At 45.7% G+C, this 26380-nt stretch overlaps 1 protein-coding gene and 1 long non-coding RNA gene across 3 annotated transcripts in view; one reads left to right on the top strand and one right to left on the bottom strand.

Moving 5' to 3' along the window:
• Positions 1–26380, top strand: part of PIK3C2B (phosphatidylinositol-4-phosphate 3-kinase catalytic subunit type 2 beta) — a 55484-nt gene that overhangs the window by 4052 nt on the left and 25052 nt on the right. For both annotated transcript variants that reach the window (XM_007481223.3, XM_007481224.3), the window contains exons 2-15: positions 293–393; positions 2174–2328; positions 4906–5026; positions 10366–10477; positions 10633–10712; positions 11330–11393; positions 13867–14013; positions 15286–15319; positions 15919–16114; positions 17843–17965; positions 21722–21889; positions 22405–22516; positions 24243–24385; positions 25887–26075. In XM_007481223.3, the coding sequence (XP_007481285.1) occupies positions 293–393; positions 2174–2328; positions 4906–5026; positions 10366–10477; positions 10633–10712; positions 11330–11393; positions 13867–14013; positions 15286–15319; positions 15919–16114; positions 17843–17965; positions 21722–21889; positions 22405–22516; positions 24243–24385; positions 25887–26075 (1745 nt within the window). The remainder of the gene's footprint in view (positions 1–292; positions 394–2173; positions 2329–4905; positions 5027–10365; positions 10478–10632; positions 10713–11329; positions 11394–13866; positions 14014–15285; positions 15320–15918; positions 16115–17842; positions 17966–21721; positions 21890–22404; positions 22517–24242; positions 24386–25886; positions 26076–26380) is intronic.
• LOC103101720 (uncharacterized) lies at positions 18731–22292 on the bottom strand. The gene is made up of 3 exons (XR_461560.3): positions 22203–22292; positions 21393–21606; positions 18731–20481 (listed from the first exon to the last, which is right to left on the bottom strand). It is a non-coding gene; the product is annotated as an uncharacterized LOC103101720 (long non-coding RNA).

The following is a 26380-nucleotide window of genomic DNA, read 5'->3' as shown; positions in this document are numbered from 1 at the left end:
ACAAAATGATTTGTGATTCCAAAAAGGCTATATAAATGCTATGATCTAAGTTTGCCATTTCTGAACCCACACTGGGCAGACATCCTGCCTCATTCTACCTTCCTAGAGCTTATATCCATTATCTTCAGATTTAGTTTATTCTGTAATATGATCTGGGCCAACACTGTGTCTGTTTGACTTTTTGGGGCCCATATGGGAGAGAAGACCCCAGAATGGAAGTGGAGGGGGAATAAAGGGAGAGAAATAACCTAAGGATGAAAGCCTATTAAATGCCAGGTGATCTTTCCCCCAGGTGAGCTCCCGGCCCAGATCTACTGCCAATGGCTATGAGCTATTTGAAGTCTCTGAAGAAAGGGATGAGGAAGTAGCTGCCTTTTGCCACATGCTGGATATGTAAGAACACACGGATGGGGTCAGGGATGGGAGGTTTGGTGGGGGTGGGGGGGGGGATGGGTAGGCCATCTGTATCAAGGTCTTCTCTGAGACTCCAGTCCATAGAGGCAGAATCTTCTCTTGAATAGGTATTTCAGACTGAGATTGCAGAAACTCTTTTATATTAAAAGATAATGGTGGGGGTGGGATTGGGGTGGGGGAGGCAGATAGATGGCTCAATGATTTGAGAACCAGGCCTAGAGATGAGTTCAAATCTAGTCTCAGATATTTCCTAGCTGTGTGACCCTGGGCAAGTCAGTCACTCCTACCCCTTCCAGCTCTTCTGCCATGAAACCAATACATAGTATTGATTCTACAAAGATAGAGGTTAAAAAAAAAAAGTAATAGGGGCAGCTAGGTAGCACAGTAGATAGAATGTCAATCCTGGAGCCATGAGATCCTGGGTTCAAATCTGGCCTTGGATACTTCCTAGCTATGTAACTCTGGACAAGTCACTTAACTCCAGTTGCTTAACCCTTGCTGCTCTTCTGCTTTAGAATATATGGATTCTAAGACAGACAGGAGGTAAGGGTTTAAAAAAAAGAGTTAAAAAAAGGCAATAGTCACACATGAATGGAACCTTGAATGAAGGCCCTGGAGTAGTGTGCTTGATTTCTGGCATTATCTCTGATGGCACTAGGGGACAAATGCAGCACTATGGAGTAGAAGATGAGAATAACATTGGAGCCAGCCAGTAAATCCTCCAGTAATATAGAAAAATTAAACCTCTAATAATCTATCAATCAATAAACACTTATCAAGGACTTCTCATGGGCCAGGCATTGTGCCAGGTGCGAGGGAAACAGAGACAAAAACTAGTCCCTGTCTTCAAAGAGTTGACATATACATCCATAAATTAATGCAGAGAAGATAAACCAAAGCTAGATGGAAGGTGCTCTTACAAGGCAGGAAAGCACCAGCAGCTGGGGAGAAACAATCTTTTTTTTTCCTTTTAACCCTTATTTACAGTGTATCATACTGTATTTTGGTTCCAAGGTGGAAGAATGTGACTTGCCCAGGGTCACACAGCTAGGAAGTATCTGAAGTCAGATTTGAATCCAGGTTCTCCTTCTCTAGACTTAGCCATCTTTCCCCTAAGCCACCTAGCTGCCCCAAGAGAAATAGAATCTTGAAGAAAGCCAGTGACTTCACAAAGAACAATGGCTTATATGTAGATAGATTTACTTCTCTTCTGTGAAAATCAGTTTAGTGGACTGAGTGCTGACCTCTGAGTCAGAAAGATATGAGTTCAAATCCTATCTCTGATACATATAGTAACTGTGGGACCCTGGGCAAAGTACTTCATATCACAATGTTCTAAGCAACTCTCTAAGACTGTAAGCTTCAGAGAAGGTGCTTTCCTATGTTGAGGGAGTTTCCCCACCCTGTATCAGTGAAATCACGGGTTTAGGTAGTCTTTATCCTTTTTTATGGTTGTATTCATATATATATATATATATATATATATATATGAATATATATATATATATATTTCTTTTCTCCCCATAAATCTTTGGGAGTTCCTGCAAAGCAATTTGAAACCCTCTGGCTTAGGCAACCTGAGAATGTGAGTGCCTAGTAGGTTCTCCCCATCTAGGGTTCTGGTAGTCATGCTGAGGATTGGTGGGTGTTATTTTGTGTGTGTGTGGGGGGGGAGGGGACACCCTCCTCCTGTGTCCCCCCTCTATGTCCTGAGATATGATTACAGAGCAAGGTACTTCCTTTTCCCTCTTGTCCCCAGCCTTCGGTCTGGCTCTGACATCCAGGACTATTCTCTCACTGGCTATGTCTGGAGTGCTGTCAACCTGAGTCCAGAGCACCTTGGTGCTGGGGTGAGCCTGAAGGTGACCGTGGTGTGTGAAGGCTTACGAGAGCCACTCACCTTTACCTGTGACTGTAAGTCAATTAGATGGCTATGACCTCCAGGTAGGGTGTCAGACAGTTTTGGCAAGTCCTAGTGATTTTAGGAACCTCGAAGTGGGGGGCATAGGGACAAGGACCAGAAGCTACTTAGGATGAGATGGCTAGTGGAAGGAGGAGGGGAAGGGAAGAGAGAAGAAAGGAAACACGAGACACTGGAGGGTGAGGATCCTAGACCAGATGCCTAAAGCTCCTCTTCCCTCTCACCTATTTCTCCTTGGCTTGGCTTTGCTTTGGTCTTGTTTCATTGGGGCATTTTGTTTGGGTGGAAAAAGAGGTTCTAAAAATCAATCACAATTCCAGAGGACTCATGATGAAATATGCTGCCCACTTCCTGAAAGAGAGGTAGATTGAAACTTCCTAATGAGGGAATTTCTTTTGACTTATTGACTATGCATGCTTTTGTTTTGTTTTTTAAAACCTTCACCTTCCATTTTGGAATCAATACTGTGGATTGGTTCCAAGGTGGAGGAGTGGTAAGGGTAGGGCAATGGTGGTTAAGTGACTTGCCCAGGGTCACATAGCTAAGAAGAATCTGAGGTCAGCTTTGAACCCAGGACCTCCAGTCTCTGGGCCTGGCTCTCAATCTACTTGAGCCTACCCACTCCTACCTCCCTACCCACAGTTATGCATGTTTGTAAGACGGTTCCCCCCTCCTTCCTGAATTGGGTGGGATTGAAAGAATAAGAGTCAAATTCTCGAAAATAGATTTAATTAAAAAAAAAGAGAGAATCCAAAGAATCCCAGGTGACTCACTCTAGAACAAAGAATCTTAGATTAAGAGACATCATGGAACTCAAAGGCCCCCTTTAGTCCAACCTCCTCATTTTGCAGATGAAGAAATTGAGGCACAAGGAAGTTAAGGGATTTGTCTAAGGTCCACAAAGGTAGTAAGTATGGGTCAAATTTGAGTTCATTTTGTTGTTCCCTGATAGGTCTGTACAGGCTGGTCCCTCAGTAGGGAGCTAGAGCATTAGGATAGCAGTTCAAGTTCGAGCCTAGCTTCTAACTTAGCTGGGTAACTTTGTGCAAATCATTCGTTTGCTACAATCCTCAATTTCTTTTTCTATAAAATAACCAGGCTGGACTAGACAGTCTCTAAGATTCCTTCCAGCTCTGAATTCTATGAATCGATGAGTTGAAAGGTTCTCTAAGATTCCTTCTAGCTCTGAAGTCTATGAATTGATAGGATCAGGAAAGCAGCAGTTACAGAGAAAGGAACTTTGACCTTTAAATCAGGACAACTGGGTTCTGGTTCCAACTCTCCCACAACTTTGCTATGCAAACTTTTTTTTAATGCCACAAATTAATTAATTGGCTTGTTTTTGCATTTACATTCTTCAAATTTAATTTAAAAATATTATTTATGTATTTTAATATCCATTAAAAAACGAGAGTTCCAAATTCTCTCCCTACTTCCATTCCCTCCCTCACCCACTGAGAAGGCAAGCAATGTGATATCAGTCATACACATGAAATCAAGCAAAACATATTTCCATATTAGTCATGTTGAAAAAAAATCAAGTGAAAATATGATGCTGCAGTATGCGCTTAGAGTTAGCTCATCAGTTCTGTCTCTGGAAGGGGATTGCATTTTTCATCATGGGTCCTTTGGAACTATCCTGTATCATTGTATTGCTGAGAGTAGCAAAGTCTTTCCCAGCTGAGTTACAATGTTGCTGTCACTGTGTACAGTGTTCTCTTGGTTCTGCTCATTTTACTTTAAATCAGTTCATGTAGGTGTGCCCAGGTTTTTCTGAAACCATTTTACTTGTCATTTCTTATTGCACAGTAGTATTCCCTCACAGTCATATACCACGACTGGTCCAGTCATTCACAGTTGATGGGCATCTTCACTGTTCAACCTTAGGCAAAGCATCTCATTCACTACTGTGAGCAGTTTTCCCATCTGTTTAATCAAGGGGTTGGTGTAGATGATCTCGAAGGTCCCTCCTAGTGGCAAAAATCTATAAGCTCCAGAACCAAACTGTTTGGCTTCCTCTTTTCTTGGTTATAAACAGTTACCTGGAGGAAACTAGGTTGGAATGAAGGAATGAATGAAAAAGTATTGACGTCAGTGTTTCCTATGTAAGCCTAATTTACTAAATAAATGTAAATGCCAGCCTTTACTATTAATTAAAAAGAAAAGAGGGTCCAAAAAATCCCAGGAGACTCACTCTAGAACAAGGAATCTTAGACTGAGAGGAATGGGGGACCCCAGAGGCCATTTAATCCAACCCCCTCATTTTACAGATGAAGAAACTGAGGCCCAGGGAAGTTAAGGGACTTGTCCAAGATACATAGGATACCAATACAAAAAAGAAAGATATGGGAGACAGAGCTGAAACCTCTCCAAGAATCCTCCCAGACCAGCCCCAAAGAAAGATACCCCTGCCCTCAAGAAGCTTACATTCAAATAGTGGAAGCTGGTACATTGAAGGGAGTGGTGGCCTATGAGGGTGATTCCATCTGGGAAGGTCGGAGTGGATAAAATTGGCAGGGCAGAAATCTGGAGACCTGTCTGACCCTCTTCTCTCCTCCTCCATTCTGTAGGCTCCTCCACGGTGGACTTACTCATCTACCAGACACTGTGCTATACACACGATGAATTAAGGGGCGTGGATGTGGGTGACTTTGTGCTCAAGCTGTGTGGACTGGAGGAATTCCTTCAGAAGTGAGTGATTTATCTGGAGTCCTGCAAGGCTGAGGAAGGGGTCTGGGGAATGTGGGTGTGGGTGCATGGGGAGACCTGGGTGGCAGAAAGTAGTTGGGTTGAGTTAGGACTGACAGCTGGCTTTAGCTGATAAGCATTTATTAAGTGCCTACTGTGTTGAGGCACTGCATTGAGGGCTTCCCCATTCCATCGGCCCTTTGAGCCACGTCTCACTGCCTGCAGGATCTCTGGCCTCAGACAGGGCTGGCTGGATGTGTTGGCTAAATCTGAAGGAACTGGAAGCCTGGGTTGGGCAAAGATTAGGCTGCATGTTCCCAAACCCATGGAAATAGAGAAGCAATGGGTGTGGCAACATCTCTTATTTGGGGATGAGAGACTCCCTGCCCTGAATTGGCTGTGGAGTCTTTACAGCCAGGATTGAGGCCAAGGGCTCCTGGGAGATTGGGTCTAAGCATCCATGTGGAAAAGGGGGAGAAACTTCTCTTCTTTTATGTTATTATACCTCCCTGTTTACTCCCCTCAAAACTTCCTCTTTCCATCTATAGCTAAGTGATAAAGTGTTGGACTCAGAGTCAGAAAGATATGTGTTCAACTCTTGCTTCAGACTCTTATTAGCTGTGTGACCCTAGAAAAGTAGTGTTCTCTCTCTGAGCCTCAGTTTCTTTCTCTGTAAAACAGGGGTATTAATAGCACCAACCTCCTAGGATTGTTAAGAATTAGCTATAACACATAAAGAGCTCTGCGAACCTTAACGCTCTATAGAAGTGCTGGTTGTTATTTTTATTCTCATTATCATCATGTGGTTCAGTGGATAGAGCCCTGGGCTTGGAATCATGAAGACTCATCTTCATGAGTTCAAATTCTGTCTGAGATACCTTCTAGCTGTGTGAAACTGAGCAAGTCTCTTAAACCTGTTTGCCTTCATTTCCTCATCTGTAAAATGAGCAGGAGAAGGAAATGGCAATAATTTACTCTGATATCTTTGCCAAGAAAAATGGGACATGAATTGTAGAACATGACTGAAAAATGACAGAACAACAAATATCATGATGTAAATGGGGGTAATCTCATCACTGGGGTTTACCATTCACTTCATTTTCATTAAATAATTCCCAGTTACATGAAAAACAATTTTTAGAATTCATTTTCTTTTTAGAATTTGGGCTTTGAGGCAGCTAAGTGACTCAGTGGAAAGAGAGCCAGGCCTGGAGATGGGAAGTCCTGGGTTCAAAACTGGCCTCGGGTGCTTCTTAGCGGTGTGTCCCTGGGCCAATTTTCCTAGTCTTTATTGCTCTTCTGCCTTGGAATCAATGATTAGTATTAATTCTAAGACAGAAAATAAGGGTTTAAAAATGTTTTTGAGTTCCAAATTCTCTCCATCCCCCTTTCCCATGCCTTTAGAAAACAAGCAATTTGATATTGATTAGACAATTTTATATACTTTCCAAAGCGGCCTCTCTAGCCTAGAAAATCTGATTTGGATCTAATGAAATGATTCCATTCCCTGCTCCTCTAGGGGCTTCGGTTTTTCTTGGCCAGGAAGCAGGGAAACTATGGAGGGCAATCAGTCACTCAGCAATGATTTATTAAATACTTACCTTGTGCCAGGCACTGATCAAGGAGGCAGATTGGGGCTGGGGAGGGGAGTTAGTCTGTCAGCTAGCATTTATTAAATATCTACCATGTGGCAGGCACTGTGGTAGGTGCTGGAGATAGGAAGAAAGGCAAAAAAGAGTCATTGGACTCAAGGAGATCTTACTCTATTGGGGGAGACAATATATAAACAGCTCTGTACAAACAAGATATATGCACAATAAGTTGAGGAAGGGCACTAAGAAACAAGGATAGGGGATAGTTAGATGGCTCAGTGATTTCAGAGGTGAAAGATCCTGGGTTCAAATCTGACCCTAGACACTTTCTAGTTGTGTGACTCTGGGCAAATTACTCAATCCCCATTGCATAGCAGTTACCACTCTTTGGCCTTGGAACCAGTCTACAGTATTGATTCTAAGCTGGAAGGTAAGAGTTTAAAATTAAAAAAGGAAAGAAAGCAAGGAGGACAGAGGAAAGTATATGGTGGGGAGAGGGGAGATGAGAAGTTTGGGGAGTTCATACAAATCTGCCCTTTCCTCCAGGACTACTTTCTCTTGTAAGCAGTTCCATGTTTATATTCTATTATTCAGGACTGGCAGATTTCAAGAGAAGCAAGATTTGGGACCAGGTAGCATTCTCAGAGAGATAAAATGAAGTTCCTCTCCTACTTTTCTGAGGACCTGAAGTCACCCCACTTACCTTCCTCTCTAATTCTCATTAAAAGAGCTAGAGACGGCATAGATTGTTCTTGTGGCTGGCATCCAGGATGGGTCACCAGGATGGGACTACCACCTTACTTTGCCTCCCCGGGAGCTCTTGTTTTTATCCTGAAAGTGAAGGGGATATTAAAAGGGGTCAGAAGTATCAGGTGTTTTTAAATTGGAGAAACTTGAAAGGAGATTAGTACTTCCATTCTCTCCTGGGAAGGCACCAGAGAGGCTGCCACTCCCAAGGGAAGGAGCTACCCCTCCTTCAACCCTAGGGGCCAAGAGGATGGAATCAGCCCAGAAAGAAGGAATGGGTAGGTACAAGGAAGGTAGTCAGGTTCTTGACCTTCTGCCAAGAAGATCTGGATTGAATGGAATCAACGTCTAAGCTGCTCCCAGCTCTCTTCCCCATGGTGGCCTCTCCTGCTACCATTTTTCTGTCTTCTTAGCTGAGATATTAGGTCTGGAGTGAAACAATGACTACCAAGTAGGTTGAACATTTGTTCAGGATGCCTGCCAGGTCACTGGACAGAACATTACCTAGGGAGCTGCCTCTGGTTCTTTTCGGTTCCCTCTTTATGAGAAGAATTTCTTCCAGGGATTGTGGGTGTTTGGCTGGTCTACTGGGGAAAATGGGGCATGGGGGAAAATGGGGAGTGGACCAAAGAACCAGTCCTCAAGTAGCCCTGCTGAGTCTTAGCCTCACCCCCTCCTTAGCAGCTGCCTTCCGGGATGCAAGGAACTCCAAGATAAGAACTTGGAGCAGGGCAGTGGGGGAGGAGGGCTGGGTTTTCTGCTCCCCACCTCCCTCTCCTCCCCCCCTTTCCTTCCTTCCTTCCTCCTAGGACACTCCCTCCCTGCTGGTCACAGCCTGCCTCCCCACCTTGCTTTGGCTCTAGGTTAATCATGGAGGATCCTGGAGTAACTGCCTCTGGGACTCAGGAGCTTCCAAGATCTCAATCAGTTTTGGACAGAGTGAATTTCAAGGTCCTGGCTAGGTCTAGGCTGGCTTCTGAGCTTGGACCTACCCATGCTGTTCCTCTACCTCATATAAGGACCCTCTCCCCCCCAACCTCCCCAGGCCCTTCCCCACCCCCACCTTTAGTTGCAGTTTCCAGATATGTTGAGGAAGAAAATCCTTTTCCACCTTCTGTTTATCCAGCTGTTGAAATACAGCCCAGACCTAATCTGCTGGGTTGAGGATTAGGCTGAAGGGAAGGTTATTTCTTGCTACCTCCCCTTCCCTCCATCTTCCTCTCTAGTCTGCCATTGACTTATCACCTCCTTCTCCCAGAAGGGAGGGAGGCAGGAAAGGGGTGTGGTGAGGAGGGAGGGGTCAGAGCCTGATTTCCCTGGCACCCTTCAGAGTCCCAGCTGCTCAAGCAAACCAGGGCTATCACCTCCCTCACTGGAGGGGAGGGTTAAGAGAGGGAGGAGGCTACTGTATGCATAGCAGGAAAGAGATGGAGGTGGGAGCTTGGGAGGAAGTCTGCTGTACTTGCTCCATTAGTCATGAATTGGTCAGGATCCCCTAGAGAGCAACATACTTTTGACTGGCATATGGTTTAGGGCAGAGAGGACAAGCTAGTAACTTAGTGGTCTTGCTTTATTTGGCCCCACAGCTCTGGGGCTGTTTGCAGTAGTTAGACTGTGAAGCCTGTGACTTTGTGGAGCTTGGGGGCATTGTGCTGAACAGTGAGACCCCCATCAGTCTCTGGTCTTCCCTAACAGTCTCCTCTCTGCCCTGCTAAGCACCATAGGGCTCAGGGAACCACCAGACTCACTCTGCTCTCTTCCTATTTCTGTCCTGATGAATGAATGAACAAAGGCTAAAAATGCAGATAATAAACGCCTAGGAAATGGCACTGCAGTGTTGTACCAACCAAGACGCCAGTGCTATTTAGCAGGACCGTGAGAATCAAGTGAATGTTTATATTTAGCTAGAAAGACCTGGATCTCAGAGATTAGCCCTCTTCCTTAACCAAAATTACTTTTATATATTTTCCTATTGACTTCTCTGTGTATTTGTGTGCCCCTCTTCCTACCTCAGAATTTAAGTTCCTCCAGAAAAAACTGCTTTGGTCTTTGTTTTCTTTCTTTAAATCTTTGCCTTCTGTCTTAGAATTGATACAAGCATTAATTCCAAGGCAAAACTGCTTTGGTCTTTGGTTTTTTTTTCTTTCTTTCAATCTTTACCTGCTGTCGTAGAATTGATACAAGCTTTAATTCCAAGGCAGAAGAGTGGTAAGGGGTAAGCAGTTAGAATTAAGTGACTTTTCCAGGGTCATAAAGCAAGGAAGTATCTGAAGTCAGATTTTAACCAGAAGAGTGGCAAGAGTTAGACAATTGGTTTTAAGTGATTTTCCCAGGGTCACACATCTAGGGAGTGTCTAAGGCCAGATTTGAACCAGAAGAGAGGCAAGGGCAAAGTAATTGTGGTTAAGTGACTTGCTTAGTGCCAGAAAGGTAGGAAGTATTTAAGTTCAGATATGAATCCAGGTCCAACTCCAGGCCTGGCTCTCAATCCTTTATCTTTGTTTTCTTAGTGCCTATCATGGTGGGTAGTACTTAGTAGGAGTTTAATGATTGCTTGCTCAATTAACTTTGAAGGAAAGATTCCTATTTCCCTTTGTCCCCAGCTGCTATGACATTTTTCCAGGGACCAGAAGCTCCCTTTCTTGGGCTCTTTTTTCTTTTTCCAAGGCTAGGGTATATAGTTCCCTATGCCAATGAGGTCTCTTTGCTGAGAGAATGTGCCCCATGCTTTTATTGAAGGTAATGAGACAGTTAGATTGCTGGGTAGATAAAATGCTGGGCCTGGAGTTTAGGAAGACCTGTTTCAAATACAGCCACAGACAATGTGTGTGTGATCTTGGACAAATCACTTAACTGCTGTATGCCTCAGTTTCCCTAATTAAAGAGGGGATCATCATAGCCCTTACTCCACCCTTCCTCGGGTTGTTATGAGGATCAAATAAGATAATATTTATAAGGAGTTTACTATTGTTCCCTTCTCCTTCCTTCCTTGCATCTCACCAGCAAACATCCCTTGGGCAGCCATGAGTACATTCAGCAATGTCGCAAGTTTGACACCGACATCCGCCTACAGCTGATGAAGCGCAAGGATGTTCGGACCGACCTGGCACGGACTGTGAGTGGGCAATTGGGTGGGCTCTGGGGCTGGGAGAGCCGTTGGATGAGAGTGCAAAGTTGCGTGTTGGGGTGAAGGATTCATGGAGGCTCATGGGGAGGGAGAATGGAGTAGGGTTACTGCCTAAAGATGGGGACCCTGTCTGTCCTACTCAGATGAACGACGACCAGAGCCCTTCCACCTTGAACCACTACATCCACCTTCAAGAGAGGCCAGTCAAACAGACCATCAGCAGGTGAGAGAGGATGGACTCCTGAGAAGAGCTGGCATATGGGAGAAGATGGAACAGCTTAAGATCCTCTGCTTCACCACTCAGCACACGGACTAAGCCCCGTGGGAGGTGTAGGAGGAGATAGATATGCACTGGTCCTTCTCCTTGTAGCTCATGTAGTCTTTTGGTCAACTCTCTCCAAACTGGAGTAAGCTCTACTTTTAGTGTTGAATTGGATTGTGGGGGAAGTAATCTCCCCCCCCCCCAATTTATGACATCTAGCACTCACTCCCTATGTCTTCTCTTCCTCCCACACCTCTTCCTCTCTAGTGTCTCTACCCACTGGTTTCTTTTGCTTTGCTATTCCCCTCCCCAGCTGATTAATGGGGTTGGAGAGTAGAGAGGTGGTACGTCTTCCTTTTGTCTTCATGGCACCCAGGGGAGGTGAGGGGAAACTTCAAAAGCCAGAAGAATTTGGGAATTGTGTGATCCAAACTCTCCCAGCCTACCCTCCTCCCACCTTCCTTGGTCCTGGGAATTGTAGGTCTCCATTGGGGTTAGGAAGGAATAGATCCTTCCGTAGACCATGTCTGCCCTGATGTTTATTATTCCTTTCCTTCCTTCCTGCCCCCATTCCCCAGGCAGGCCCTGAGTCTTCTCTTTGACACCTTCCATAACGAAGTGGATGCTTTCCTGCTGGCTGAGGTATGTCTGTAGATTCTGGATGGGGCTAGGGCAGTGATGGTGAACCTTTTAGAGGACAAGTACCCAAACCACACCCTCACACCACATATGAGCTGCTTTCTTACCCCAAACACAGGAGGGAGGAAGTGCTTCCATTGGGCTGCTGGGCAGAGGGGTGGTGATGTGAAAAATGTCCTCAGGCAGGGTAGAGAGGGAAAGGGAGCAGCCCCCTCCAGCTATGTTTACAGACACAGGGCTAGGGGAACATCTCCCTTTCCCAGTCAGTCTGGCTCCTAGGTCATTTAAATGCTCCAGGGTTCCAGATTCCTAAGGATCTGGAGTTATCCTTCTGGGGGGACCAGAATGGGATAGATACTCCTCAGTTCAGATTTGGGGAATTTCTTTACATTTGGAATGGACAAAACCAGAATTCTGTGGCCTGTCTAGAATTTCAATCCTCAGTGGTAACACTCTGTAACAGTAGTAGCCTTAAAGAAATGACATTGTTTTCTCTTTTAGTCATTAAGCAATCATGCCTATCCCTTATTTTTTTAATCTATAAAAACGAAAGGGTTGCTTAGACATATAAAAACATCAATAGCTAGAATTTATACAGTGCTTTAAGATTTGCACATTTATCTTGCATTCAGAGAAATAATAATAACTACATTTACATAGTACTTTAAGATTTACAAAGCAATTTGCATTAATTATCTCATGTGATCCTCCTAGAAACCCTGTGAGCTGGTTCCATTATTATGCCCATTTTACACAGGAGGAAACTGAGGCAGGATTTAAACCCAGATCTTTACTATGCCAAGTTTAACACTCTACCCACTGTATCACAATGGCTGCCCCAGCTATTATATTAGTCATAATTTAGTTTGACCTCATATTTTCAGAAAATTAATGGGATAATAATATTTGCACCCCTGATCTCAATGGGGAAAGCACTAAGGAAACCTGTGAACTAACCACAGAATGTGTTTGCCTTGTCCATGAGGCCAGTGACTTCAAGGAGCAACTCACTTGTGTCTGGTACAGGGAGAGTTGGATGAAATTGGAGAAGCAATTGAGTTACTTTTGCTGTCAAGAGACTTGGCTTCCAATCCCAGTCCTGATTCTCAATGATATATGTGAACCTATCAGGCAATCACATACCTTCTTTGTGCCTCAGTTTCTGCATATGTAAAATAAAGGATAATACATACCATCTTCTACTTAAAGTCTTTTCTGAGCCCCATAACTATTAGTGCTCTCCCTTCCAAAACTGTCCTGTGTGCATTTCACATATTTTAAAAATTATATGCATTATACATATATACTTATGAATAGATATGAATAAATGTACATATGACCCTCTCTTCCCTTCTCTTATATATATATATGTATTGTGTACATATCCATATCCATGCACATACATATACACTGATTATATATGGGGCAGTGAGGTGCCACAGTAGATAAGAGTGCTGACCCTAGAGTCAGAAAGACTCATCTTCCTGAGTTCCAGAAACTTACTAGCTGAATGACCCTGGGAAAGTCACGTCACCCTGTTGGCCTCAGTTTCCTCATCTGTAAAAAGAGCTGGAGAAGGAAATGAGCAAACCACTCTGGGATTTTGGCAAGAAAACCCAAATGGAGCCATGGAGCATCAGATACAACTGAAATGATTGAACAGCAAAAACAATAAATAATATATGTATGCCTTCCTTCTGCCTTTCCTTTATATATATGTGTCTTGGGTATACATAATATATGCATACCCATAGATATGTAGATGCAATAGCTCTACAGACATGCATATTACTGATGGAGATACATACATATACACATATATTTTATATGCCCCCCACATATATTCACACATGTACTTCATCAATACACACAGATGTGTACACTTATTATCTTCTCTGTTTGAATGTAAGCTCCTTGAGTGCAGAAACCATTTCACTTTTGTCTCTATCCTCAGGATTTAGTGTGATACTTGTCCTTGAGTAGACACTTTTGGTTTGACTGATTGAAAACACTGTGTAAAGCTTAAAAGGGTATTTACATAAATGTGAGATTATTATAAAGCTTTGAAGGGCTTTGGAAAGCTGATCCAATTCCTTCTTGTCTGATTTCTCTGGAAATCTGCCACCTCAAAGAGCCGGGGGGAAGACCCTCAGTGCATTTACTTGCTATAACCTGACAGTTGCATTCTCTGAGCTAAGAAATGTTGGGTAGAGTGGCCCTGAAGTGGGTTTAGGGAAAGTAGGCATGGGAAATTCCAAAGCACTGGGCTGAAGAGGATTTACTTGGCTGAATGATGTGTGAAAGTGACTTGCAGGTTCCACTAACATCTCCTGATGTCCTGAAAGTTGCCTGCCTCCTTCTCAAGTCAGCCTCTCCTTGAAACCAAAGGAATGGGGGGGGGGGCGCAAAGAGTGGGGCAGAAAAGGGAATTGTTTGGCCCTCATATCTGCCAGCTTCCCTGTGTCACCTCTTGCAGGGGGATTTCCCACTGAAAGCTGACAGGGTGGTCCAGTCTGTCAAAGCCATCTGCAATGCCCTAGCCGATGTGGAGTCTCCCGAGATCACCAATGCCCTCAACCAGCTGCCTCCTTGTCCCTCTCGAATGCAACCCAAAATTCAGAAGGTAAAGGGATAGAAATGGGGGCAGAAGGGTTGCTGGGAGCTGGGGAAACTCTTCCTCCAAAAGTACCTCTTCCCACTCAAATACTTCATTTCCACGTCCCAGGAACTCTTGAGGGGCAGCAAACTGCTGTTCTTGTTGGAGGGTGAGAACAGGACTGCCCACCCTCTGTTGGGTTGCTATCAAATCCTTCATTTGCTAGAGAGTTGGGCATTGCCTGGCAGCGTTTGAGTAGGGTTCCTGCAGTTGGGGCAGGAAGCAAAGCCTGTTCTTGAAGAAAGGGATGCTTTACAGTTTTGTACTTATACTTAAAGACTCCTCTCACTCTCTGGCCCTTTAGAAATAAGAGAGGAGGGGACAGCTGGGTGACTCAGTGGATTGAGAGCCAAGCCTAGAGATGGGAGGTCCTGGGTTCAAATCTAGTCTCAGACACTTCCTAGTTATGTGACCCTGGACAAGTCACTTAACCCCCATTGCCTAGCCCTTACCTCTCTTCTGTCTTGGAACCAATCCACAGTATTGATTCTAAGATGGAAGGTAAGGGTTTAAAAAAAAAAGAAAAAAAGAAAAAAAAGAAATGAGAGGAAAACTCCCACAACTCTTCCAATGATTTATTTACTCATTTCCCCTCCTATCCTTCTTCTCATACTTTTACTGTGTATGTTCCACCTTGTATAGTAAACTCTGATCCCTTCAGTCAGGGACAGGGATATTTCTCACTCTGTGGGCCTTGGCCAGCTTGCTTTTCAGACATTTTTGTCTGAATCAAAAACTATGAGGACCATGGGGCCCGAGTATACCTTCCATTCTTTTTGGAACGTTGACAATCGTTCTTTTTTCTTTTTTTAAACCCTTACCTTCCATCTTAGAATCAATACTGTGTATTGACTCCAAAGCAGAAGAGTGGTAAGGGCTAGGCAATGGCGGTTAAGTGACTTGCCCAGGGTCACCCAGCTGGGAAGTGTCTGAGTTCAGATTTGAACCCAGGACCTCCCATCTCTAGGCCTGGCTCTCCATCCACTGAGCTACCCAGCTGCTTTGACAGTCATTCTTGAAAGATACACTCCCCTCCCTGACTCCCCCCTCAACACCAAGTGTTACCTGTCTATCTCTTAAATCTCGACAGACTGTTTTTTTCTTCTTCCTGAGCAAGCACTGCTCTTCAAATGCTCACATCTGGCGGCAACTAGGGATGCCGGGGAAGGGTGGTTTGCCTCTCAGCCGTGGCAGAAAAGGCCATGGCCCTAAAATGAGCCTTCTCTCTTTCCCCAACAGGATCCAAGTGTCTTGGCTGTCAGGGAAAACCGAGGTAATGTAGCTGGCTACCAGTTCTTTCCATCTGCCTCTTAGGGGAAATCACCCTTACCTAGATTGCCTTTTCCCCCTAGTTTATTTCAATATTGCATGTGTGTGTGTTCATGCTGGTGTATACATATTTTCCAGTATGAAATCCGAGCACAGCTGGTCAGCACATTTTTCTCCATAAACTCTTTCCTCATAATTTTTACTCATTATTCCTTGTGGTATTCCTGGGAGGTATTGATGGGGTGGGGTAGAGGATGGTGAGGCTGAATCGTTTATTGCCTGGGTTCCAGATGGGAAAACTCACACTTGGGAGATGATGGCTGTTTCCTGGGCAGCATGGCTTGGCTTAGAACCTGCCCCCACCCCAAGTTTCCATTTTAGCATTCCTCTCCAGCATTCTAATGTGCTTTAGGCAGGATTCAGGAAGAATTTACTACCTCTCCCCTCCCTACTTATACATGCACAAATCCAACCCATACCCGGTCCTCTGGGTTTCCTAGAACATCCCATCCTGCCTGCTGTCATGGGAACGAGGCCCCTGGGGTATGTGTGTGGAGGGGGGGAGGGGGGGCCCAGACTAATTTCTTTTCTCCCCTTTCACAGAGAAGGTAGTTGAGGCGTTGACTGCTGCCATCTTGGACCTGGTGGAACTCTACTGCAATACGTTCAATGCTGACTTTCAGACGGTAGTGTCTGGGAACCAGAAGCATGAGCTGGTCCAGGAGGCCTGCCTCCTTTCTGGGCCCCTGGCCTTCACAGTTTATGCCACTCACAGGATTCCCATCACCTGGGCTACCAGGTGAGGCTCGGGGCTGGGCACCTTCAAAGAGGAGGCCAGGCGGTGTAAGGAGCAGAACAGGAAGTCTGGAATCAGAGGACCCAGGAAATCCAAGCTCTAATACTTCCTCCCTGTATGTCCTCGGACAAGCCGTCCTAGACCTCGATTTCTTCATTTGTTTTTACATGGGGCTTTGAATAACTAGCTTCTGAGGTCTCTTCCAACCTGAGTTCTGTGGTCCTGTGGAGGTGGCTTGGATTGTTCTGCATAGAAAAGGAACCACTGAGCCATGTCTTCTCAGCTTCTCCTGTCTGAAGGTGGGCTGAAAGGTCTCCCACAGACTGCATGGGGCGTTGGGAAGAGATTTACAGAGGAACTGGGGATCCGGTGTCCATCCTCACTCTCAGACACCAAGGAGAAAATCACATAAACTCTTTTTTTAAAACTTTTTTTTTTAACTCTTTGGGTCCCCAGTTCCTCTGTAAAATGAGGACAAGGCGGGATATTTTATCTCTTAGAATCATAAATGGAGAACTGGAAAAACTTCTCATCTAACCTCCCCATTTTACATAGGAAGAAAGGGAGACCTGACATAGTTAAGAAGCAGGGGTGGGATTCTAACTCAGATCCTCTGACTCCAAATTCAGTGTTCTATAAATCACCAAATGCTCCGTATGTGTGAATTGTTGGAATTACGGAGAACTTTTGGACCCCGGAGGCCACCTGGAGTGGCCTGGGAACTCCTAAGGGAACAGGAAAAAGATGGCCAGAGCGGAACTGGTGCGGCTGAGTCAGGAAAAGGAGCCCAGACCCTGCGATCCCCTTTCTCTCTAGTCTGTGCAGGCATCCCAGCCCCCTCCCATTTGTGGGCCTAGGGGGAGACGGTGACAGATGGCCGGTTCCCAGATAGAGTGCATGCCCCATGGCCAATGGCTCTACTTCCCAGCAGACACACAATGGGCAAGGGGGAGGGGAGGTGGGAGATGACCCTTTGTCTGGGGTCTCTGGGCCGGTGGGGGTGGGTGGGAGGAGGGGGCTACACGGTTGGTAATCCTCCATTCCTCTTCTGGAGCCAGGGTGGCAGAGTGGGGGGACCCGAGGAGATGGGGGTGGGGGGTGTACTAGGCGGTGTGGTAGTCAGGGGACTCCTCCCCTTCCTCCCCACCCCTAGCCCTTCCCTTTGTTCCATACTTAATGTATTCCTCTGGGCGATTGGCTGGGAACAAAGGAGGCAGCCTGGGAAATCGGGGCCTTCTCTGACCTCTCCTGTCACTAGGCACCTGTCATGAGCCACAGGGACCCCCATGTGTTGGCATTCATGGCGGCATATGTCGCTCTTCCTCTCGGCCCTCCCCCTCCCCGGCAGGCATGCCTGCTTAGTTTGGGGGAATGGAGAAAGAGCAGACTTAGAAATTGAGGCCTGAGCCCTGGCTTGCTGGGCCAGAATGAAAGAAGAGAACTTGGGGGGGCCCCGAACTCCAGCCTGAAGCGGAGGCGAAGTCAGAGGCTGCGGGCGCTTCTCCCAGATCGGCCATCCTGATTCTCTCTCCTTGCTCCCTGGGGGTTTGCAGCCTTTCCCCTTGGGGTCTGAGAGGTGTTTAAGGCCAGAGAGTGACTTCTGAAATAGCAGGGAGGCCTGGGGGCCTTTGTTTTTGTAGTCATTCCCACAGGAAGCCAAAGAAGATGCTGGTGGGGAAGTCACCGAGCGGGAGCTTGGGGCCCTCATCTGTTCTCTCTGTCCTTTTGTAGCTATGAAGACTTCTATCTCTCCTGCTCCCTCAGCCACGGTGGCAAGGAGCTCTGTAGCCCCCTGCAGACCCGAAAGGCTCATTTCTACAAGTATCTCTTCCATCTCATCATTTGGGATCAACAGTAAGCCACCCTCTACCTCCCCATCGGCCCCAGGCTCACAGGACCGGCTCAGGGTTTGAGCCAGGCAGTATCTATTGTGTCAGTCCATTGTGGGGGCCCAAGGAGTGTTCAGGGCCCCGGTTCTGATACACCCTTAAAAACTAGGGCCCCTGGGCTCATTCTGGACTAACCTCTGCTGGACTCCCAGCCTTTCAGCGTTCTCATAGCCCTCAAGGAGGGGGCAGGGATGGGCATCCCTTTGAACAATATCTTGCTGGTCTGGGGGAGGGATAGGAGTGTTGAGAAGACTGTTCTGCCCAGATAGTTTTGGGGGGGTTCTTAACCTTTTCCTACACAATAATATATGTAATAATAATAATATATAATAATATTTCTAAATGCATAATACATAGAATTGAAAAGGAAGCCCAATTATATTGACATACTGTAATCAAAATATAAGGGAAAAAAACCCATAGATTCCAACTTAAGAACCCACTGGGGTTGGTAGAATAATGACAATAATTTGTTGCCATTCAGTCATGACCGACTCTCAATGATCCCATTTGGGGATTTCTTGGCAACGAGACTCATATGGTTTGCCATTTCCTTCTTCGACTGATTTTACAGATGAGGAAACTGAGGCAAACAGGGTGACTTATCTGAGGTCACAGTGTCTTAACTCCAGGCTGTGAGAATTAAAATGAATATATAATAACTCAAGTATTATATTTACAAGATTCATTAAAATAAAAACTAGAGTCAAAAGGGAGACATGGTCTTGATAAAGAAGAGAAAGAGAGGGGAGTTACAGAAACTTATAACCAATAATGTAACAACGCAAACGTGAGGACTCAGGGAAAGGAAGCCTGGGAGATACAATAGGAATTCTGGGGAACATAGTCCTGGGGTTTTCCGACTGTACAAGGCCCATCCCCTCTCTCCACTGTGCCACCCAGCTGCCCTGATAACAATAATAGCAGCTGATATTTGCTCAGCTCTTGAAGATTTACAAGCTACTTTGTATTTCTTATTTGATCTGATTTGATGCCATGAGGCTAGTAGCCTATGTTTTATTATTTCCATTTTATAGATAAGGAAACTAAGGATAAAAGAGGTAAAGTGACCTGCCCCTGGCTATATCACTAGCATCAGACTCAGAATTTGATTTTTCTAATATGCAGAAGATCTTTCAAGTCCATGCTCTGCCACTCCACTGGCTGTGACTGTGAGGCAATTCTCTATAACTTTCCAAGCCTCAGTTTCCTCATCTGTAAAACAGGGATAATATTGGTCTGCCTCTCTCACTAGTGGTTGTGAGAATCAAAGGAGATTGTATATATGACATCGCTTTGTTTTGTTTTTAAAACACTTACCCTCTGTCCTAGTATCAGTTCTAAGAAAAGGAGTGGCAAGGGTTAGGTAGTTGAGTTAAATGACTTGCCCAAGGTCACTGAGCTAGGAAGTATCTGAGGTCAAATTTGAACCCAGGTCCTCCTGATTCCAGGCCTGACTCTCATTCACTGTGATACCTCACTGTTTCCTTATGACATCACTTTGAAACAGAATTGTGCAAATATAAGGTAGATTTATTATGATTTTCAGCTAGGCAGTAAGCTTTTTTCCCCCTGGTTATCCTGTTTTTTTTTTTAAACCCTTACCTTCTATTTTAGAATAGATACTGTGTATTGGTTCCAAGGCAGAAGTATGGTAAGGGCTAGGCAATGGGAATTAAGTGACTTGCCCAGGGCCACACAGCTAGGAAGTGCCTGAGGCCAGAATTGAACCCAGGACCTCCTATCTCTAGACCTGGCTCTTGGTGTACTCACTAAGCCAGGACCTAGCTGGGACTGGTTATCCCTCTTAGTGGTGATAGTTCCTGTTTATAGAAGTTCTTTAAGGTTTCAGAGTGCTTTGCTTAGGTCAATACACTGAGGTAAAGAGGATTCACAGAGAAGATTTGTTCCTGAGTCAGTGGCTTCCGGTGTCTGGGTTTGGGTGAGATGTCTGTGCTCTCCCTCACTCCAAGAGAACCACAATGAGGCTAATCCTCCCTAGTTTGCTGCAAGTCCCCCCCTCATTCTTCCCAGTCTATTTCATTAAACAAATATTGATTAAAGGCTCGAAGTGCTCCATGGGTGTGAGTTCTGAGTCAGGTACTTGGGGCTTTAGATGGCTGAACCCAATCCTCACCGTTCAGGGAACTTGTAAATAGAACTAACGACAGATATTTCGAGATAGCCAGGTTTTTCTAGGATGATAGGAGTGGGGTATCATCAGGGATGTCTTCCTTGCAGAGATGGCCTTTGTACTGTGCTAAAAAGGCAGAGGATAGAGTAGGCCAGATTAGACGGGGACCCCAGGGGGGGTAGTTTGGGGCTCCATCCGCCCCGATGGTCATCACTATGGTGCTCCTACCAGGCTGGGGGACCAGAAAGAGAGAAATGGGATGTTTCTGGTGGCGGGTCCCTGGGCATGAGCCAGGCTCGATCGACATCCCTTCTCTATTACACCGGAAGAAGCATAGGAACCGGGCCCTGGTGAGGAGAGAGAGAGTTGGGGGAGACGAGTCAGATGAGTCTTTGGTTTCCTTTGATGCTCCATCACCTGACCCTGCCTCCGGAGCCAAAATAGGGGATCAAGCAACTCTCAAAATAGTCCCAGCAGCCGGGCATTGCTGCTCCCAGCCAAGCCCCAGGCTGGCATGTTCCCTGGCTGGTGGAGAGGGGACTAATTATAGCCTACAGGCCCCCTTGGGTAAAGGGAGCCAGGACAGTGGTGTTGTCCACCGTCCCTGGAGGGAGCGGATCCCTATTCCACATGGAGGTCTCCCGGGAGAAGATAGGGGAGTGGGGCTTCCCTACAGTGCTGGCTTTGGGCAAAGGCCATTTGCCATGTAACTGTTAGCTAAGGGGTGATTCTACCAATGCCCCCTGGCTATGAATCAGCTTGGCTCAAGGCCGGGAGGTTGTGACAGTGTGGACTTTGCCTTGGCACAGAGACACTTGGAAAGTAAAGTAGGTAGGTCTTTCTCCCCACCCTACTCCTCACCTTGAGCTGGGGGAGGGGGGAGGTACAACTGATGGCTGTACACACAAGTCAGTCTGTCTGTCTGTCTTTTGTTCCCATCCCCAGGTGTGGGGCTGGAGAAGCAACCTAGGATCTTAGAAAAGGTTCTTTGGCTTTCAGAATTTAGCATATGGGAAGATGTGGCTAAAAAGAATTGGGGGGACATGAGGACAAGGAACTGGGAGGTTCTGGTGAGCTGTGAGCCTTTGGGAATAAAGGACATAGTGCTTCTTCCTAGTTCCTATTAGTAGTGGAGAATAAGGAAGCGATCCAAAATGGAGAAGGAGAATGTGGTACTACTTGATTGGGGTTCTTGGTGGCATTACCGAGGAATCTTGAAAGAAGGGTGGAAGTCCTACCAAAAGAGATGCATGCTCACCCTAAGACTTGATGAGGACCAGATTGTTGAAGCCTCATTGGTTCATAGCTGGCATTCTAAAAGTTGGTGGGATTCTCACCCCATCTCTCCCATTGTTTTGGAGTTTAAGAAGAACATACTTTGGTTCGAGGGAAATTCTGCATTTTCTCTTAATATTTTGGGGATTCTGCCAATTCTAGGGGATGGTTTCTCCCAGACAGCTCTTATCTCCATCCTTAAAGAGTAGAAACAAACAGAAGGTTTCCAAAATTATTCTTTGGATGCTTTACGGGAGAAAATAAAGCCTGTGTGTAGCATCACTCCCTGAGCTGGATTTTCCCTCTTTCTAGGATCTGCTTCCCTGTTCAGATCAACCGGTTGCCCCGGGAGACATTGCTGAGCGCCACTCTCTATGCTGTGCCCATCCCACCTCCTGGCAGTTCTTCTGAGGCCAATAAGCAACGACGGGTCCCTGAAGCCTTGGGCTGGGTCACTACCCCTCTCTTCAACTTTAGACAGTACGTGTGCCCCATTAGACCAGAGGCAGTAGAATTGAGGCTAGCTAGCCTTGGGTTGTTTGGAGCTGGAACTAGCTATGGAGTCCTCTGAAATTCTTTGCTGACCTTACCTTCTCTTTCCCTCCCTGCTTCTGTAGAGCATCACCCAAGACTTTTTTTTGGGGGGGGGGAGATCTAAGAGGAGAAACAAGACAATGGGAGCTAGACACTAAACAAACACAGTGGGTAGAGTATTAGATACATATTTTGGAGGAAAAGGAAGGAATGCTAGAACTATTCAGGTAATCAGACCTAGGTTAATTTAGTCAAAGACCTTATAGGAGAGATTAATTTTCTGGAGTGATGGAAGAAAAGTCCATGATTTGTTGGAGAGCAGAGAGAAAGGTGTCTCTGGTGGGGTGGTAGTAGTTCAAAGGGGGTAGAAAGGAGATGATGCGTAGGGTCTATATGACACGTAGGTTTGCCTGGCCCAATCTCTTTCACTGGCTCACCCCATCACCATTAAATCTACTTAGGGTGCTGACCTGTGGCCGGAAGCTTCTGGGTTTGTGGCCAGCAACTCAGGACAATCCCAGTGCCCGCTGGAGTGCACCTAACTTCCACCAACCTGATAGTGTCATCCTTCAGGTGAGTTTAGCATGGATCTCCCTGAGGCAGCTCTCATATTGGGGGTCCTGCTTCTGCCCTATCAAGCTGATATTCTTGGAAAAACAGGACAGGGTAATGGAGGAATAGGGGGCAGAACAGTAGGTAACCAGGCAGGAAAAGTGGGGAGAAAAGGAAGCCGATAGAGTCAGTTCTATCCTTTTGGAGGTTGATTCTGATATGAAGGTCTTTAGAAGCTGGTGTTCAAGACTCCCTAGAAACAATCTGATTCCTACTCAGTTTCTTAGGGCTTTTTATGTTGAGTCTTTCCTACTACCCTTCCACCCCCACTCCCCATGAAGAGATTACATTTAAAAAAAAATCCTTATCTTTCATCTTAGAATCAATACTATATATTGATGCCAAGACAGAAAAGTGGTAAAGGCTAGTCAGTGGGGGTTTTAACTTTTTTTAAAGTGACTTGTCCAGGGAGCATCTGAGATCAGATTTGAACCTAGGACCTTCCTGTCTATAAACATGGCTTTCTAGCCACTGAGTTACTGCCACCTAGTAGCTGCTCCCCCACTCAATAGATTACTTTTTTTTTTAATTCTTACTTTCCATCTTAGAATCAATACTGTACTTTGAGTAGTAAGGGCTAGGCAATGGGTGTCAAGTGACTTGCCCAGAGTCACACAGCTGGGAAGTATCTGAGGCCAGATTTGAACCCAGGATCTCCTGCCTCTAGACTGGCTCTCAATGCACTGAGCCACCCCAGCTACCCATGATAGATTGTGACATTGTATATAATTTGCACATGTATAGTTATTCATAGTTGTTTCTCCCATTAAAATATAAGTTCTAAAGGGCATCAACAACTGTTTTGCCTTTTGTGGTATTCTCAGTATTCAGCACAGCCTTTGATACACGTAACAAGCACTTAATAAATGCTTGCTTGGTTCCAAGAACTGCCCTAAATCCACATTCTACCTCGAAGGAGCAATGTGGGAACATTTTCCTGCTCCCACCCTATTCACTCAGATGATTTAGAGGGATCGAGGTATTCTTTGAGGGCAGAAGGACTAGGCTCAGTCCCCAAGACTCAGGTGAGCACCTATCCTCTCTGAAGCATAAATTCATTCAGTTCTTCATTCCTTTGCCAAATATTGATTATCTATTTGTAAGGCATTACGATAGATAGTAAATATTTATTAAGCACCTCCTATGTGCCAGGCACTCTGCTGAGCATTGGGGAGAAAGGTAAAAGGCAATCCCTGTCATAAGGAGCTCTAATGGGCCAGACAACATGCAATCAATTACAGAGAGAGAGGCTCTATACAAGATAAATTGGAGATATTCAGTGGGAGGAAGGCACTAGAATTAAGGGGGATCAGGAAAGCCTTTGTGTAGAAGGCAAGATCTTAGCTGGGGCTTACAGGAAGCCAGGGAAGATAGGTAGTACAAGCAATAATAGAGGGAGCAGTTGGGTAGCACAGTGTCTGGATTCAGAAGGACCTGGGTTCAAATTTGAACCTTGGGAGTCGGAGTCCCTTAACCCTGATTACCTAACCCTTACCTCTCTTCTGCCTTAATAATGATACTGAGACAGAAGGTAAGGGTTTGATTAAGGGGGGGGGGGTAGGAATCAGAGAGGAAAGTGAGAAGTCAGGGTACCCAAGTCTGGCTAAATCCCTGTTCCCTAGTTCACACTCCTCTTAATTATGATCTCTCTGATCCCTTCCCTCCCTTCATCATCCCAATCCTCCAGATTGACTTCCCCACCTCAGCCTTTGACATTAAGTTCACCAGCCCTCCTGGAGCAGAGTTCAGCCCTCAGTACGAGTTTAGAAGCCTTGGAGGAGAAGACCAGCAAAGGCTCAAGGACATCATGCAGAAGGAGTCGTTGTACTGGTGAGGCCCCTGACATCTGACCCCATCTGCCACTGCCAAGCCAGGCACTGAGCCTTGTCCATGTTACCAACCCAGCCTCCTCCCACATTCCACGCCAGCTCCAGGTTCTAGCCTTCCTGCTTAGGTATGTTCCAGAGAGAATGGAGAAGGGTGCCTCAGACCCCTGTGGAATTGAATTGAGGGGGTGGGGGCTGGGAGGGACTACTTTGAGTGGGAGAGGGGGTTTCAGAGGAGAAAAGACTCCTCCAATTTCATCTTTGTGTATAGCTCTAAGAAGAGCAGAGAAGACTGGGAGAGAAAGTTAGACTGAAGGAGTGTCCATCTCCTCCCTTTGCCATTGGCCCATCATTCTCTCAGACTGGTATACTTTCCTCAAGGAAGGAATCTAGTCAATTAGGTGGGCTTCAAAGTGGACTCCCATCAGAGATGTGGCATTACCACCCCTTGCTTTATACTCAGGAGAGCGGTTTCTCTCCGCTCCCCTCTCCTCCAAATACACAGAGACATCACCACTCTTACATTTCTGTGGGTTATATCATCCCCAAAGGATTTGGGGCTGGAACAAAAGAATTGAGGCTAGTTTCAGTCATCTTTTCTCACTATAGGATGAGATGGGGTAGGAGAAGGAAAGAGAGACCATGTTGTAGGAACAAATAAGATCTAGACTCTACTGTCTTTGATCTTCCTCTCAGAAAGATGTTGCTTCTTTTTTTTAACTTAACTTAAAAAAAAAAAGATTTAAAAGAGTCTTACTTTTTTTTTTAAAGACTTACCTTCCACTTTAGAATCCTTACTGTGTATTGGCTCCAAGGCAGAAGAACCGCAAGGACTAGGCAATGGGAATTAAGTGACTTAACCAGGGTCACACAGCTGGGAAGTGTCTGAGACCACATTTGAACCCAGGACCTCTCGAAAGAAGCAATGATGCTTCTTTCCTAGCATCATTGGGAGAAGCTTGCTCCAGCCTGGTCTCCCTGGTTTCTCAGCCTAGCTTGAGTAGAGGGTGGCTGCAGACCCTACTCCTTCCCCCTCCTTCTCAGCCCTGAAGCAGCTGTGTCCTCACTTCATTAGCTCAGGCAGTTTTCATTTCCTCCATTAGACACCTGATGTCAGCCTATCCAGAGGGAGAGAGAAATGGTTCCGGAAGCTGACCATCCCATTAAATAAATAGCCTTGTATATCCATACCCATACACATACAGCTCGAGGGGGTGGCTGCTGCCCTCTGGCGGTTGCAAGGGGAGCGATATTCCTTAATGAGAAAGGGTGTTTTCCAAGGAACGACCCAAGGAGGAAGGAATCTGGCCTTTGGTTCCTTTGGCTGTGTCTTTGATGCTTGGAGCTTAGCACCGACTTCTCAAATTGCTCTGAGTTGTAATGGGAATAAGATTAAAGTTAATGTGTTCTGAAATCATATGAAAAATAAGAGAAAAATTTCTTGGATAAATCTTCATCCCTCCAGGGTACTCAGCCCTCTTATTGCCCTGCCCTACCTACTATAGGCTCACGGATGCTGACCGGAAGAGGGTGTGGGAGAAGCGCTACTATTGCCACTCAGAGGTGAGCTCCCTGCCCCTAGTGCTCGCCAGTGCCCCCAGCTGGGAGTGGGCTTGCCTGCCTGACATCTATGCCCTTCTCAAGCAATGGACCCACATGAACCATCAGGATGCCCTGGGACTCCTGCATGCCACGTGAGTCTGACCTGCACTACCTCCCCCAATTGGATATCCTTCCAGATCCTAGGGCCTCCAGGATGCTGCCTCTCTGGACTGGGTTAGGGGCAAGGCTAGTTCTGGGAACAATTCTAAAGCAGATGAAGTTCATTCTTTCTTTATCTTAGGAGCCTCTTTTAGCCTTTCAGCTCCTTTTTATGCTGTATATTTCTTCCTCCAAGCTGGTCTACATTAGCAAATACTCCATACTATAGAATTATCCCTCTCCTCTTCTAACTTATCTGTTCCTGGTTTTGTTGTCAGAACCTTTTGAAGTTATAGGC

This window comes from Monodelphis domestica, chromosome 2 (assembly GCF_027887165.1).
Source record: "Monodelphis domestica isolate mMonDom1 chromosome 2, mMonDom1.pri, whole genome shotgun sequence".
NCBI lineage: Eukaryota > Metazoa > Chordata > Mammalia > Didelphimorphia > Didelphidae > Monodelphis > Monodelphis domestica.
The sequence above is the reverse complement of the archived record's forward strand: the minus strand, read 5'-3'. Positions and strand labels throughout refer to the sequence as shown.